Source organism: Quercus robur, chromosome 3 (genome assembly GCF_932294415.1).
Source record: "Quercus robur chromosome 3, dhQueRobu3.1, whole genome shotgun sequence".
Lineage (NCBI taxonomy): Eukaryota > Viridiplantae > Streptophyta > Magnoliopsida > Fagales > Fagaceae > Quercus > Quercus robur.
In genome coordinates this window covers 40027485-40042903 of record NC_065536.1, presented here as the reverse complement: position 1 = coordinate 40042903, position 15419 = coordinate 40027485, and the positions used below count along the sequence as shown (strand labels likewise).

General features: G+C 39.5%; 1 protein-coding gene across 1 annotated transcript; it reads left to right on the top strand.

The window, feature by feature from the left end:
• Nucleotides 1–10652: 10652 nt before the first annotated feature.
• On the top strand, nucleotides 10653–11288 carry LOC126719615 (uncharacterized). Its single transcript, XM_050422149.1, has one exon. The coding sequence runs from the start codon at nucleotides 10653–10655 to the stop codon at nucleotides 11286–11288; it is 636 nt and encodes a 211-aa protein (XP_050278106.1).
• The last annotated feature ends 4131 nt before the right edge of the window (nucleotides 11289–15419 follow it).

Here is a 15419-nt window from a genome sequence, read left to right as displayed (position 1 = left end):
AAGCTGTATATTTCTTGAAACACTAAACAAAATGCATAACCACATGTGTGGAAAATACAAGTAAATAAAATAAATTCTTGATTTCAACCAACACACAATAAAGACATATATCAATGAATAACTCATAAATATAAATCAATAAACAGTTGAAACAAGAAACATATAAAACAATAAATGTGTCTCCTCCTAACATGAATAGCCTAAACAAAACAAAAACGAGCTAAAAAGGTAAATACAAAATGAAGCACCTAGATACAATCTAATCTCCACAAACTCCAATAAAAAAAAAATGCTCTCCCCCTGAAAACAAAAACTCTACAAGTGCTCAAATATGTACTCCCCCTTTTTATGACGGAATGCCAAAGGGCAATCAAAATCCATCATTAAAAGGAGGTGGCGGTGAGGATCGTCGAAACTGTGCCAACTCCGCACGCAAAGCACGGATCTCATCGAGCGTATCCACCAAAATCTGTCCATGAGCCGCCTGAATGGTCAAGACATGATCCAACGTACGTCGAATGTTTGAATCATTCGAAGTAGTCGATGGAGGAACATCAGCATTAGCAGCACCACCACCAGATGCCTCAGCCGTATCAACACCTATAGAAGAGGGAGGAGGGGGAACAACACCAAATGACGCACCTCGAGGACGCGTAGGACCAACTCTCAAGTGAGCAGCCCTCTGCCTAACAAAGGTGACACCTATGGGAGCTATGACATGAACGGGCTCACCGGCAGGGAAATCAACTAGACCAAGAAACAACAAAATCCTATGAATGAAAATAGGATGGATAAGAGCATGAGCAATGGTAGAACTCCTATGAACTTCGTTCAAAGAATGAAGAAACAGATGAGGAAAGCTGATAAACGCACCAGAAACAAAAGCATACAAAACACACATCGCTCAAGAAAGATGGTGTGGAGATGAGAAATAGGCTACAAAGAATGACATGCTATCCTAAAGAAAAGATAGGCAGTCTCAGTAAGCTCAGCAGACGTGATCCAATGATCAGAACCCCACTGGATAGAAGATCCAGTGATGTATGACATAACGTCATCTAAGGGTGGAGACTCCTTACAGGGATAGACAGGCTCCCTAACGACCGGAACCCCAAGAGCATCAGCCACTATCCGAGGGGTAATGGTGAACTCAACACCTCGTATCCAACACCTCATATCCAACTCCTAACAAGGGTGTTGGAATCATAGACGTGGCAAGAGAGATTCGAGAAGAACTCTCTAATCAGGGTGGTCGGGGGTGGATGATCTACCTCTAACAAGGACAGCCAACCTCTACTCTCAAGGTTTGCCCTAATGGCAGGATTTACCTCATCTAACACAATAGAACGCTCAGCCCAAATCTTTCTTGGGATAAAACCCTTTTTCATCCCTACATTTTCACGCGATTCTCATTTTGGTCCCTAACTTTTTTTTTCACCGCTTTTAGTTCCTATCCTAAAAAATGCGTCTCGTTTTTGTCCCTGCCGTTACATCAAAGACAGAAATTGCACAGGTGGCAACCGGCAAAGTTAAGATCATTAAAATAATAATAAATTTTTTTTATTTTAACATAAAAAAATACCACATTAGCATTTAAATAAAAAAATTAATTTATTAATTTTAACTAAATAAAAAAAATTGAAAACATAAATAAAAACAAAAAATTACATTAATTGAGATCTGAGAGTGGCTTGGACAAGAACAATAAGAACATAAACCCAGATCTAAGAACACAAAATTAAAATCCAAAAATCACAAACCCAGAAACAAAAAACCAAAAACAAAAACAAAAACAACAGATCTTCCTTGTCAACCAAACATAAAAGCAACAAACACAAAACACAAACCCAGCAACGGATTTTTCATGTCAACCAAACACAAAAACAACAAACACAAACCCAAAAATCACTAAGAATACAAACACAAACCCAGCAATCCCGCCAATTCATCTTTACCCTAGAAAATAAATTGGTCTTAGCACCCACATCCCCATATTCGTCAAACAAGCTTTCTAGGATAGGGGCCAAGCTCTGAGGCACTAAGTAATCCCTCACATCAATGAGTTCTTTCATGAAATCAGGGAGCTGAATCATCAGTGAAGTCGGCAGGGGCTTGGGCTCATCGTCGGCCCATCGCGACTTCCTCTTCCGCGGCCCACCGCCTGATTCGCCACTGCCGTTGCCATTTTGGTTGCTGCTATCAACGTCGTAGACAACGATGCTGTTATTGTTGTTAGAATCGGCTGTGGCAGCAACTATGTCAGCTAGTGGTTTCCTCTTCGCCGCCGGAACAATCTTTGTCGGTGGTGCCAGTGCTGCTGTGGGTGTTGTTGGTGGTGCCGGTGCTGCCGGAACAATCTTCGCTTAATTGATGTTTGCTACTGCTGCTTCCATGATTTGTGTTTGAGCTGGCCAAGCAGATCAACGAGTGGCCTCAGGTGGTTCAGGAGTGTTTTGTGTTTATGTTTGTGTTTTGTGCCGAACCAGGCTGGGTTTGTGTTTTGTGTTTGTTGCTTTTATGTTTGATTTAACAGGAAGATCTGTTTTTTTTTTTTTTTTTTTTGTGTTTTTGGGTTTGTGATTTTTGGATTTTAATTTTTTGTTCTTAGATCTAGGTTTATGTTCTTATTGTTCTTGTTCAAGCTACCCTCAGATCTCAATTAATGTAATTTTTTGTTTTTATTTTTGTTTTTAATTTTTTTATTTAGTTAAAATTGATAAATTAAATTTTTTTTATTTAAATGCTGAGGTGGCATTTTTTAATGTTAAAATAAAAATTTTTATTATTATTTTAATGATCTTAACTTTGCTGTTTGCCACCTGTGCAATTTCTATCTCTGATGTAACGGCAGGGACAAAAACGAGACGCGTTTTTCAGGATAGGGACTAAAAGCGGTGAAAAAAAAAAGTTAGGGACCAAAGTGGGAATCACGTGAAAATGTAGGGACGAAAAAGAGTTTTATCCCATCTTTCTTTTACAGTTCAATTTCTCATAGACCTTTCTGCTTTTGTTATTCCTAAACAACTCACTCCTAGAGGGAGACTCAGAGGAAGTGGAAGGGGTCCTATGGGCTCTAGTCTTCCTAGGCATGGTGCTAGGATAAGGACAAAGACATAAAGCAAAAAAAACAAAAAAACAAAAAACCAATGGCAGACTGCAAGTTAGCACAAAAAAATATAGAACAACAATCTATGTGATGCATGAACAGTTTAAATGTCATGATGCATGCTCTAATGCAGTGCAATTAAGTTCAAATTAAATTCAAGTTCACAAAATTGGCTTGAGCATAGAGTTTCTAACAAAAACCCCAAAAATTTGAAAAAACACTTGTTCAATTTTTAAAAAATTGAGCAATTGATCATCACACAAGATAGATTATATAAAATAATGATCAATTACATCAATTCAACAAGCCAATTGAAATCAATTTGAACAAAATCCCCAAATTCGGATAAATACAAGCCCTAGAAATTTCAATTTCTCACAAAACACCAAATTAATCATCATAGATCATGAATATAACATTATAGGAATAAAACCCAATGATCAATTTCAGAAAAAGAGGTTTGAATCAACAAAAATCCCAATTTTGAAAAGTGCCGAAAATACCCAATGAAATGCATGAAAACATCAAATAAAATGCAAAAGGAAGGGCAAAAAGGACTTACCAACTTATAGGAAGGAAAACGTTGCAAAAAATCCGGAGGAAAACGACAAAAAATTGTGGGCAAGCCTTGTCCAATTCGGAGAGAGAGAAAAAGATTGAAAAGAACTTTTGAAAAGTAAGGTTGAACAAGTCAAACTTTGCTTTTTAAACCTGATTCACGAGTTTCGATTGATCGAAACAGACAGACGCTTCTTTAAAAATTTTAAAACAATTTCCAAACAATTTCGATTGATCTAAAAACAGTTGGATCAATCAAAGAAGAGAAAAGCTTCTTTAAACATTTTAAAACACTTTCGATTGATCGAAAAAATAGATTGGATCAATCGAAGGGGACAGAGGCTCACAAAATTTTTGAGAAAACACAATTTTTGAAAATAGCAAAGACACATTTTAGAAACACCTCAAAGCATTAAAATAGGTGAACAAAATGCATGAGTATGTGATGAAATGTATTTCAAAAACAACTGTTTTAAACCCAGTTTCCCAAAATTAAGGTTTTCAAGCATCAAAATTGTTTTGCACAAAAACTCAAAGTATTTGCAAACTTGGTTGGTCAGACCAAAGACACACATAATAACATGTACAATGTTTAGCAAAGAGTAACTTGTGTAGTGTGTGCAACTAGCAAAAGTTTGAGATACATGTGAGGTGATATGTGTATAGCAATTAAACACAAAGTCTACAAAATTCATCACATAGAATTTGAAAGAGATTATTACCAAAAGAGTTACATCATATAACTCCCACATCTCCTAGATCATAAGCTTGCAATCATGTAAGTTTCTTGATTTTGCCTCATATTGTACACACAAATTTTAAATTATTTAAAAACTTATTAAAATAGCCGGGATAATGTACACACCAATTTTAGCAATTATTTGATTTAGCTTTAAGTCCAATAATGTACACACCAATTTTAGCATTTAATCCGAGGCTACATCTTATGATCTTTTTGTGCATGCGCTACATTTTCTCGAACACAAAATCTTACAATATGCACTAAGGTGTTCATGATTGGCTAGTGAATAGTGGTGAGATGGTTATTTATGTCTTTCTCTAAAGGTTCAAGTCCGACAGTCAACGACATGTGACTTCAAGATCAAGACAAAGTGATCAAAACCATAAACATCTTTTCCACACAACATGCACTACAAAGCTTCAACTAGTAAAGTACAATAAGTAAGTTCATCAAAGCTAAACAAGGTACAAAAGACATGTTATGTGAAAATAAATTGACCAACCTTGTTTTCAAAACCAAGAAAATAGTGCAAAACACAATTTACTTCCTTTTTCTTCCTTTTTTTTTTTATTATTTTATGAAAGTTCAAAAACGTGTACAAAACACCTTTGAACGTTTAGACCCCCAAAATACAACTTAACCAATTCAAGCAATATGTCAAACAACTAGTGTGCGGAAACTTAACACATGCTATAATATGAAATTGGTTAAAAACTATCTAAGCCATAACAAAATAAAATCCACAGCAGATAATAAAAAGGCAAAGATAGAGAGGAAGGAAGATGCAAACACAAAGACAACACGCGATGTGTTATCGAAGAGGAAACCGAAGTCCTCGGCGAAAAACCTCTCCGCCGCCCTCCAAGCGGTAAACAATCCACTAGAAAATACAGTTGGGATACAAGGACAGCAATAGACCCTCCAAGCCTAATCTACCCAGTGCACCTAAGCCCTCCAAGCTTCTTGCTCCAACGAGGTTGCGCCGAACCTTTTTCTTTTCTAGCTTCCCGGATTCCGCTACTAGACCGTAGCATCAACCAATGAAGATTGGTTCCTTCCTAACTGCTTCCCAGAAATCCAAACAACTGTCTCACAGTGATGATGATGGTGAGAACCAGGTTTGGTATAATGCCTCTCAAGGATTTGACAATGGAGAGGAAGAGAGTAGGGGAATTTGAAGAGACTCTAAGGTATAGATTGTGGGTGAAACAATCTGGTTTTTCTTTAGGGTTTCTCTCTCAAAATTCTCTCTGGAAGCTCTCTTTCAATCGTGGGTAAAAGGGGTATTTATACTGGAGTGGGAGAGGAATGTGAAACGTCAGGTTTTACAAAACAGGGGTGGCTCGCGGCTTGACCTCGCGGCTTGACTAAGTCGCAAGATCCAGTCGCGAGTTAACCGTATGGCCAGTTGTCCTGTTTTGTCCTGTAGTGCTCCAGCTAGCATGACTGTTCATCTTCCAGCATGCTTGGCACGTGTGCTGCTTCTGGCGGCTTGCAGCCGCGAGTCACCCGCGAGTCCCAGCCGCGAGTCTCTGTTTTCTTGCACACTCTTGAGCAATCTTCACTCTATCTCACTCACTACCTTTACAACAAACCCACATAAATACAGGGTTACTAAATGCTGAATTACAAGCAAATTTGGCACGGAATAAAGCCAATTAGATGGTTGAATAAATTCAACCTTACAATTTATTTTGAAAAAAAAACAAAAACAAAAACAACTTAGAATGAAATGCATGAATGTTATGCAATGCAAATCCTAGAAATAGAGAAAACAAAAAACCAAAGAACAATGGTCACAAAGAATAGCAGTGAAGCACAAGGACCAGGTCAGAAGGACTCAATTAGATTGAGCCTTTTGCATCCAAAATTTTTTAGATGCACCACAAGTATTGGAGTTCTTATTCACATGAGAATGATTTCCAACTCCAGGATTGGAATAAAGGTTTAGAGCCTTTACCAGTTCACCAATGAGTACCATAGGATCTTGTGCTTGAAGCATAGGTACTTTTGGTTTATTTGCTCTCTTATCAGCTTGCAACTTGTAACAGTTTGGACGAATGTGTCTAGTCTTTCCACAAAAATGACAAACCCATGCAGACTTATCATGTGACTTGTCCTTAGAAAGGGTAGGCTGCTTAGGTTTAGATTCTTTCAGATCAACCCTAATCTTCCTAGGAGATGTAACTTCTAAGGTTTGACAACCTCACTCACAACCTCACTCATAGGGGGTTCAGAAGATGATGAAGGAACAAAGATAGTGGAATTTGGTGCAGACACATTGATGCTTTCTACAAAACCTAACCCAGTTTTGTCAGAATGAGACTTTTGAACACTAAGCATATGATCAAGTTTGGAACTAGCAGACCTATTAGATTGTTCTCTAGCAACAGAAAGCTTATGTTCCAAATTCTTAACTTTATCAAGCAAAAGTATGTTCTCAACCTTCACATTATTCAACAGTTCAGTAGCATCAAACAATTTAACAAGCAAATTTTTCTTATCAAGCTCAAGAGATGCAATTTTCTTCAAACCTAATTCAACATTCATAGCATCCTTTGCAGCAACTTTGCAAAGTTTATTGTAGGCTTCTTGAAGATCTGCGTCCTCAGAAAGTTCCCCATCAGAAGGTTTCTCTTCAGCAGATACACTTTCATTGACTATAGCAGTAGCAGTGAAAGCAATAAAGTTTCCATCCTCGTCACAACCAGACTCATCATCAGAAACTTCACCATCACTAAAGGTTACAGCCATAGCCTTACCCTTAAACTTCAAGTAAGTAGGACATTCAGATTTCATGTGACCATACCCTTGACATCCAAAACACTGAGGACCCATAGAATTATTTGAAGATTGACCTACTTTTTCTCTAGGTTTATCAGTGTTGTTAACCTTAGTGGGATCATTCTTCCTAAAGTTTCTAGGTTCAGCAGTGTTCTTATCTCTTGCCCTTCTGTTGTTGTTTCTAAGGAAATTCTTAAAATTCTTGGCAAGGTAAGCAATCTCAGTAGCAGAGAGCTCATCATCATATCCACCAACATCAACATCATCAACTGACTTAAGAGCCATTGATTTGGATTTGCTAGTCTTAGGTAGGTCCAACTCATAGGATTGAAGAGATCCTACAAGTTCATCAACAGGGATGGAGTCCATATCTTTGCTCTCAGTGATGGCAGTCACCATGGGTCTAAAATCTTTAGTAAAAGATCTAAGAATCTTCCTAACAATTTTAGGTTGATCATAGATTTCACCCAAGTTATATGCAGAATTAACAATATCATTAAGTTTCGCATAGAATTTATCAAAAGATTCATCATCAGACATCCTAATGCTTTCAAATTTAAAAATTAACTGCTGCAATTTATTGATTTTGATAGCCTTTGTGCCTTCATACACAGTCTGGAGGATATTCCAAGCATTATGAGTAACCTCAACATTAGAGATTCTCTTAAATTCCTCCATAGAAACAGCATTGAAAATAGCATTCATAGCTTTGCTATTGAACGCGGCTGCTTCTTTTTGAGAAGTCTGCCACTTACTAACAGGAGTAGTGGGCTTCTCCCATCCGTATTCGACGGAGATCTAGACTCTCTTATCAATTGATTTCAGGAATGCTTTCATCATTACTTTCCAATAAGCATAATTATTCCCATCAAAGTGAGGAGGCATAACAAGAGAGTGTTCATGTTCCATGACAACAGGGGTCAAGGATCAGCTCAGAGATCAAAAGATCAACAACAAGAGAGCAACCCGCTCTGATACCACTTGATGGTTTTTAGACCCCTTGAAAAACACAATTGTATTAACCTAGGTAATTAGTCAAGTTATTACTTTGTCCAAATTCCAAGTCTAAGTTATCACAATAAAACAATTATATCATGCAAAGTAGCGGAATGATAAATAACACAATGATATGATCACCCAGGAAACCAAACCGGTAAAAACCTGGAGAGGATTTAACCTAGCTATTCTCAAGGTAAACCTAAATCCACTATGAAAGAATCGAAGTTTTACAATAGGACTTAGACCGCTAACATCCTACTGTTACCCACCAGTAGAAACTTACTGACACGACCACGTGCAAGCTCTGAGACGACGAACTCCTTCTTTCTTGGATTCTCCAGCAAGTACAAGCACACCCGCTTGTGTTTCTTTAAGTTCTTATGGCAGCAACTGAATGATCATCAAGTTCTTGAACGAATCTCCTCTTGATAATCCTAAGCTTTTGTAACGGAAAGCTCCTCACAGATCTCATAAGAGATACACACAAACAATAATATGAGCAATACTAAAATGTGGCTAGGGTTTGCCTTATATACTACCTAGGGCAAACATACAAAACCCTAAACGTTTTAAATGAACTAGGGCTGAGTTGAAATTCTACAGAAAATGCATTCTGTCAGAATTTCGATTGATCGAGCCTAAGCTTCGATCGATCGAACCAAGCCGAAATGCTTTATTAAATCTGCATCAACTTAAATCCAACTTTATATAAATAAGCCAACTTTGAGCAAGTCTAAACACAACTAAACATCTTGTTTTGATCATGGTTTACCAACAATACACATTAGAGTTCTAAATACATAAGATCCTAAGTCTTTAGAACCTAACAGCTCTCATCGCATCATGCTTATGTGTTGGACATGCATTTATCTTTATGCTATTGTGCTTTATTGGTTGCATGTAAGGATGATCATTTGCTTTGCTATATGATCATTGTAGTCATTTTCATATGACTATTTGATGTATGATCAAGTTGCTTACATGTTTCACATCATGTTTACTTGATCGCAATTTACTTGTTACATTATACTTGTCTTTTTATCACTTGATTTACCTTGAGAGTCTAATGTGTTTTTTGCAAGTATTTCAGGTTATAGGTATACATGTTCCAAGTTCATCACAGTTTCTAAATTTAGGTGTGAGTGAGTTTTGCCATTGTTCCCAAACTCACGTTTAAGCCTAAAGTCTGTTATAGGGTGTTTTGTCACGGAATAGCTAAAGGGGGAGATTGTAAAGTTGTGATTTACAACTATGTTTTATGTTGGTTTTATTCCATGACAAAACATGAAATTGCTTTAATTTTGTTCCTTATATTTTGTGGGATTTTATTGTATTGGGTTTAGTATTAAGTTGGTGAAGATTCAAGTTTAAATGAAGATCAGTGCATTTCGCGACTAGCTTACAAGAAGTTCGCGAGAAGGGTTCCTGCGAAAAGGGCATATGAGGAGCACATGACTGGAAACTAAAGAGTCGTGCTAGGCTATCATTTTCGCGAATGTCTCGCGGGTAAGGCCTTCCTACGAGGTAGTCGCAAAACATTCTGCCTAGAGGATTTTTATGTGTGACTTTCTTACCCTTCACCCATACTATATCTACCTTCATTACCCATAAATGTAGAGGAGGCCATTTAGAGAGAAAAACCCTAGATAGGTTCTCTACAACACACACCCATCTTTTAGAGAGAGAGCTACTCATCCTTAGTGAGAAATCATTGTAGCCTCTTCTCCATTCCTCTCCCATTATCATACCTTGAGAGGAGATTTGTACCCAAACATAATCCACACATTTTCAGAGTGTAGTAAGTGCTTTTAGTGTTGCTAGGAAGCATTGGAAGATGCCAAGGTTGGTGGATGCAACATGGAGCTTATTGTGGGATCCAGAAAGCTAGACAAGACTCGGTTCCGAGAAGCCTTGTTGGAGTAGGAGTTTGGAGGGTTTGGGTACAGCGAGTAGATTAGGCTTAGAGGGTCTCTTGCTAACCCATGTATCCCAACTGATTGTCTAGTGGATCGATTACCGCTTGGAGGGTGACAGAGAGATTCGCCGAGTTCTTCGGTTTCCTCTTCGATAACACATCAGCGTGTTATCTTGTGTTTGCATTCTCTCTTCCCTTACTCTTGTGCTTTACTTTTAATGCTTGTTGTTCATGCTTATGCACTAGAGTAGTTTTATCGATTTATTGCGCTTCATTTACTCTTGCTCCGCACTTAGATAAGTTAGAGTAAAAGCAATCTAGCCGTAATCTTTTATTTAGGGGTCTAAACAAGCTCTTGTGTTTCCACACATTTTCGAGCATTCAGTACTGAAATGCCAAGGAACTTTAGTCGCCCACCATTCACCTCTTATGATGGCAAAACTGACTTAGTGGAGCATGTTAGCCATTATATTCAGATGATGTCTCTTTATTCCCAGAATGACGGGTTGATGTGCAAAGTGTTTCCGTCCAGTCTCGGGCCCACAACAATGAGATGGTTCAATGGTTTGAGGAAAGGTTCTATTCACAATTTCGAGGAATTAATTCAAGCATTCGGGGCGCGATTTATATCCTGCAGTAGGGTTCCTCAACCGATCAATGCACTATTGTCTATGAGGATGGGAAGCAAGGAAACTCTTCAGTCATATGCAAATAGGTACTGGGAGTTGTACAACGAAATAGGAGGAGGGAATAAACAGGTTGGTGTAAGTACATTTAGGCTCGGGTTGCTATATAAGTCAGAATTGAGGGACTCTTTGACCATACATCCTCTTGAGAATATGCATCAACTAATGAGAAGAATTGAGGAACATAAGAGATTAGAGGATGATAGGCTGCAAGGCAAGGGCAAAGCCCTGGCCTCTTCCCAGTACAATAGAAACTCTCGACCTGAGAGATACCAGCAAAAAGCTAAAAGGGAGTGCAAGGTACCGAGTCTAAACTTGGCACCACGGCCCGAGGGTGTAAATGTGACTTTCAAAGAGCCTGTCTATAAGATTCTTGAGCGTATTAAAAATAAGTCATACTTTCGATGGCCAGGGAAGATGGGTGGGGACCCGGCCAAAAGGAATCAAAGTCTACACTGCACTTACCATAGAGAGAAAGGTCACACCACTAAGCAATGATGCATGTTGAAGGACCACCTGGAGCAACTTGTAAAGGCGGGGCATTTGAAGGAATTCATGGTTGGAAAAGGAGGAGCAAATGCAAGTCAGGGGTTGGGAAGCCAAGGTTACTTCCCCCTCCCTTAGGAATTATTGAGGTTATTCATGCAGCTTCCATTGGTGTGAGTATAAGCCGTTGGAAAGGCACACTGAATGTGGCAACCTCGTTTGAAGCAGAGGTAGTAAATAGACCTGAGAAGACGCTTAGGGTAAGTAGAGATCCAATCACTTTCAATGAAGCAAACTTGGAAGGAACATCTCAGCTGCATGATGATGTTTTGGTTGTAACTTCACGAATTAGAGGATTCTTGGTGAAGAGAGTCATGAGATCATGTATCCTGACTTGTATAAGGGGTTGGGGTTAAAGCCTGAAGATCTAAGCAAATATGATACATCATTGGTGGGATTCGATGGAAAGGTGGTGGTGCCCGAAGGGCAGATAAAGCTCTCGGTGGTGACTGAGGGAAAGGAGGTCAGGGTGAATTTCATAGTGGTGAATGCATTTTCACCATACATGGCGATTTAGAGGCGACCCAGGATTCATGTCATGGGGGCAATACCTTCTACGTTGCATTAGAAGGTGAAATTCCCTATTGAAAATGGAATGGTTGTGGTTCGAGCTAATCAAAAGGTGGCAAGGCAGTGCTTGGTGGCCGCGATAAATCATGAGATTAAGCAGAAGGAGCAATTTGAAACAATGCAGTTATTGCAATTACAGGGCCCCGAGGGCCTAGCAAGGGTAAATAGTGTAGAAGAGTTGGTTCGAATACAAATTTTACCGCACACCGACAGATATTTCTAGATAGGAAAGAGTTTGCAAATAGAAGATCGAGTGGAAATTCTCTTGTCATTAGTGTAGAATTTTGAAGTGTTTGCATGGAGTCCATACGAGGTGCTCGGGGTGGATCCAACCTTTATTACACATAAGTTAAATGTGGATCCCTTGGTCTTGCCAAAAAAGCAGAAGCTAAGAAGATCAGCGAAGCCACATGTGGAAGCTGTGAAGAGGTGAAGAGGTTGAAGGAGGTGTTCTTTCCCGAATGGCCATCAAATACGATTGTGGTGAAGAAGAAAAATGGAAAATGGAGAGTTTGTGTCGATTTTACTGACCTTAACCAAGCATACCCAAAGGACCCATTCCCCGTCCTAAAGATAGATCGATTGGTGGATGCCACTTACGAACACCTGAGAATGAGTTTCTTAAATGCCTTTCAGGGTTATCATCAGATTGTTCTAGCACCCAAGGATCAGGAGAAAACCTCTTTCATATCGCTCAAGGGTAATTATTATTATACAGTGATGCCTTATGGGTTGAAGAATGTGGGAGCTACGTATCAACAAATGGTTACTCGAATGTTTAAAGATTAGATCGAGGACATAGTGGAAGTTTATATTGACGACATGGTGGTTAAGATTAAAAGGAGTGAAGAGCATGTGCCGAACCTAGTCAAGGTTTTTGAAATATTGAGACATCATAAGTTGCGCCTTAATGCAAGTAAATGCACCTTTGGTGTAAGGTCGGGTAAGTTTTTGGGCTACATGGTAACCACTCGAGAGATAGAGGTCAACCCCTATCAAATTATAGCGATTTAGCAGCTTAACCCGCCCAGTAACCCCAAAGAAGTGCAAAAACTCACTGGGATGATTGCCGCCTTGAATTGGTTTGTTTTAAGATCAGCAGATTGGTGTAGACTGTTCTTTCAACTATTAAAAGAGTGGAGGTGTTTCCAATGGACAAAAGAGTGTTACTCGGTGTGCAGAGATTTGAAGTGCTACTTGGCTAGCCCACCTATTTTATCCCAACCCGAGCTTGATGAAGATCTATATATGTACTTGGTGGTCTCCGACCATGTAGTGAGTGCTAGAAGACGGCACTAGCACTGGTGTATGCGACAAGGAAGCTACCACATTACTTCCAAGCCTATACGGTTTGGGTGCTAACTGAGTATCCCCTGCAATCACTTTTGAGAATATTAGACTTCATCGAGAGGATAGCCAAATGGGGAATGAGACTTGGGACATTTGACATATGGTACAAACTGAGGAATTCCATTAAGGGTCAGCTATTAGCAGACTTTGTAGTCGAATCTACACCCATGCCAAGGGTCCCAGTAGGGGTATGCCAAGTTCTGGTTAGACCATGGTAAGTGTATGTAGATGGCGCATCCAACGCAAGGGGATCTAGGGTCAAGATTTTCATGATATCTCCTGAGGGGCTTCAATTGGAAAAATCATTAAGATTGGGTTTTCGCGCTTCCAACAATGAAGCTGAATATGAGGCACTTATTGCTAGTCTTAGGGCAGTTCAGAAGCTTTGTGCTGAGGAAGTAGATGTATTCTTGGACTCAAAATTGGGTAGTAAGCCAAATAGAAGGAAGCTTCAAAGCAAAGGATTCCAGTATGTCATAGCATTTGAAGTTGTTTGGGGCACCATGAGCAGGCTTCCAAAGAGTAAGCATAGTCAGAGTACCGAGAAGTTAGAATAGCCATGCTGATTCATTAGCCACTTTGGCTTTGTCGTCTGATGAGCGTGTTCCATGCATGATTTTTGTAGAGTTATTGGAGCAACCGAGCATAGAACATTGCCTAATCGTAACCTTGGCCTTGGTGTCTGAATCCAGTTAGATGGACCCCTATGTGTCTTTCCTGACTGATAGAACTTTACCAACTGATCCGAAAGAGGCATAGAAGGTACGAAGAACGTTAGCTCGTTTTTGGTTATCCAAGGATAAAAAGTTGTATCGGCGATCGTTTGGAGGTCCTTATCTATTATGTCTCCATCTGAATGATGTTGCTGGACTCTTGGCTGAGTTGCACGAAGGGATTTTTGGTGGACACTCGGGGGGGAAGGTCTCTGTCCCACCGAGCTATGACTCAGTGATTCTGGTGGCCAAACATGCAACGGGATGCAACCGACTATGTCAAAAAGTCTTATCAATGCCAAAAACACACCCCAATCATTCATCAACCGAGTGGAAACTTGAACCTGATCACTAGCCCTTGGTCTTTTGTGCAATGGGGTCTAGACATAATTGGGCCATTCCCCCAGGCAACGGAAAACAAACACTTTGTATTAGTCGCCACCAATTACTTTACAAAGTGGAAGGAAGCCGAAGCTTTGGCGAATATTAAGGACATCAATGTGAAAAAGTTTGTATGGCATTGAGGGACAAGGCATTACTGTTTTTAATGGGCTTGGGCCGTCAATTTCCTAGTACCTAAAATTGGTGCCCGTCTGTGGGGAGTTCATATGTAGTTCATTCTTCCTAAGTTAAGGCCAACTCGGAGCATGAAAGGGAGGAGTTAGTGGGTTCTTAACAAAATGACCACTTTATTAACCTGGAATGAAGGAGAGATAGAGAGTATAATCCCACCCCAAGTGTTAGGGAGGAAACTCTGTATACAGGGCAATCCGATAGGAGCCATTCCAGAACTGAGGCCATGCTTCGCATGAGTAAGAAACACGAAATCTGAAATTAGAGATTGACCTCTTACGCAGAAAATTGCATCGTCAGGAACGCGACAGAAAGGATCCAACACCTCCATCAAGTGAAGGATCTGATGAGGAAAGGGACCGAACCTATAGACGAAGATCAAGGACACTGCCTAGCGAACCTTTCTCCACATCATCACACCTTGATTGGCTAGAGAAACAAAGGAGAAATTGAGGAGAGAGATCACCCTTTAGGAATACGGGGAATGATGCAATGAGTAAGGCTCTTCGCCAAATTTCAAAGTCACCTTTTACAAGGAGAATTGACAAAGCAAAACTTCCTCATTGTTTTGCACAGCCTATGTTTACTATTTATAATGGGAGAACCGACCCTGTGGAACATGTAAGCCATTTCAATCAAAATATGGCTATCCATTCAAGGAATGAGGCTCTTATGTGCAAGGTCTTCCCCTCTGTTGGGGACATATTTTTATGTAATTGGCATTTCCTTTGACAAAACGCACTTTACTTGTATTTGGATAAATCTAAGTAGGTTCAAGATTATCATTGCAAGTGGTTAAATTGAAGACATGAAGGCTACTCAAGAACTGTTCAAGAAAAGTGCAATCTGCAAGTCTCGATACCTACTTGATAGAGGC

Coding starts and splice junctions, on each gene's coding strand:
- LOC126719615 (XM_050422149.1), top strand. CDS start 10,653: ATGAGATGGTTCAATGGTTTGAGGAAAGGTTCTATTCACAATTTCGAG.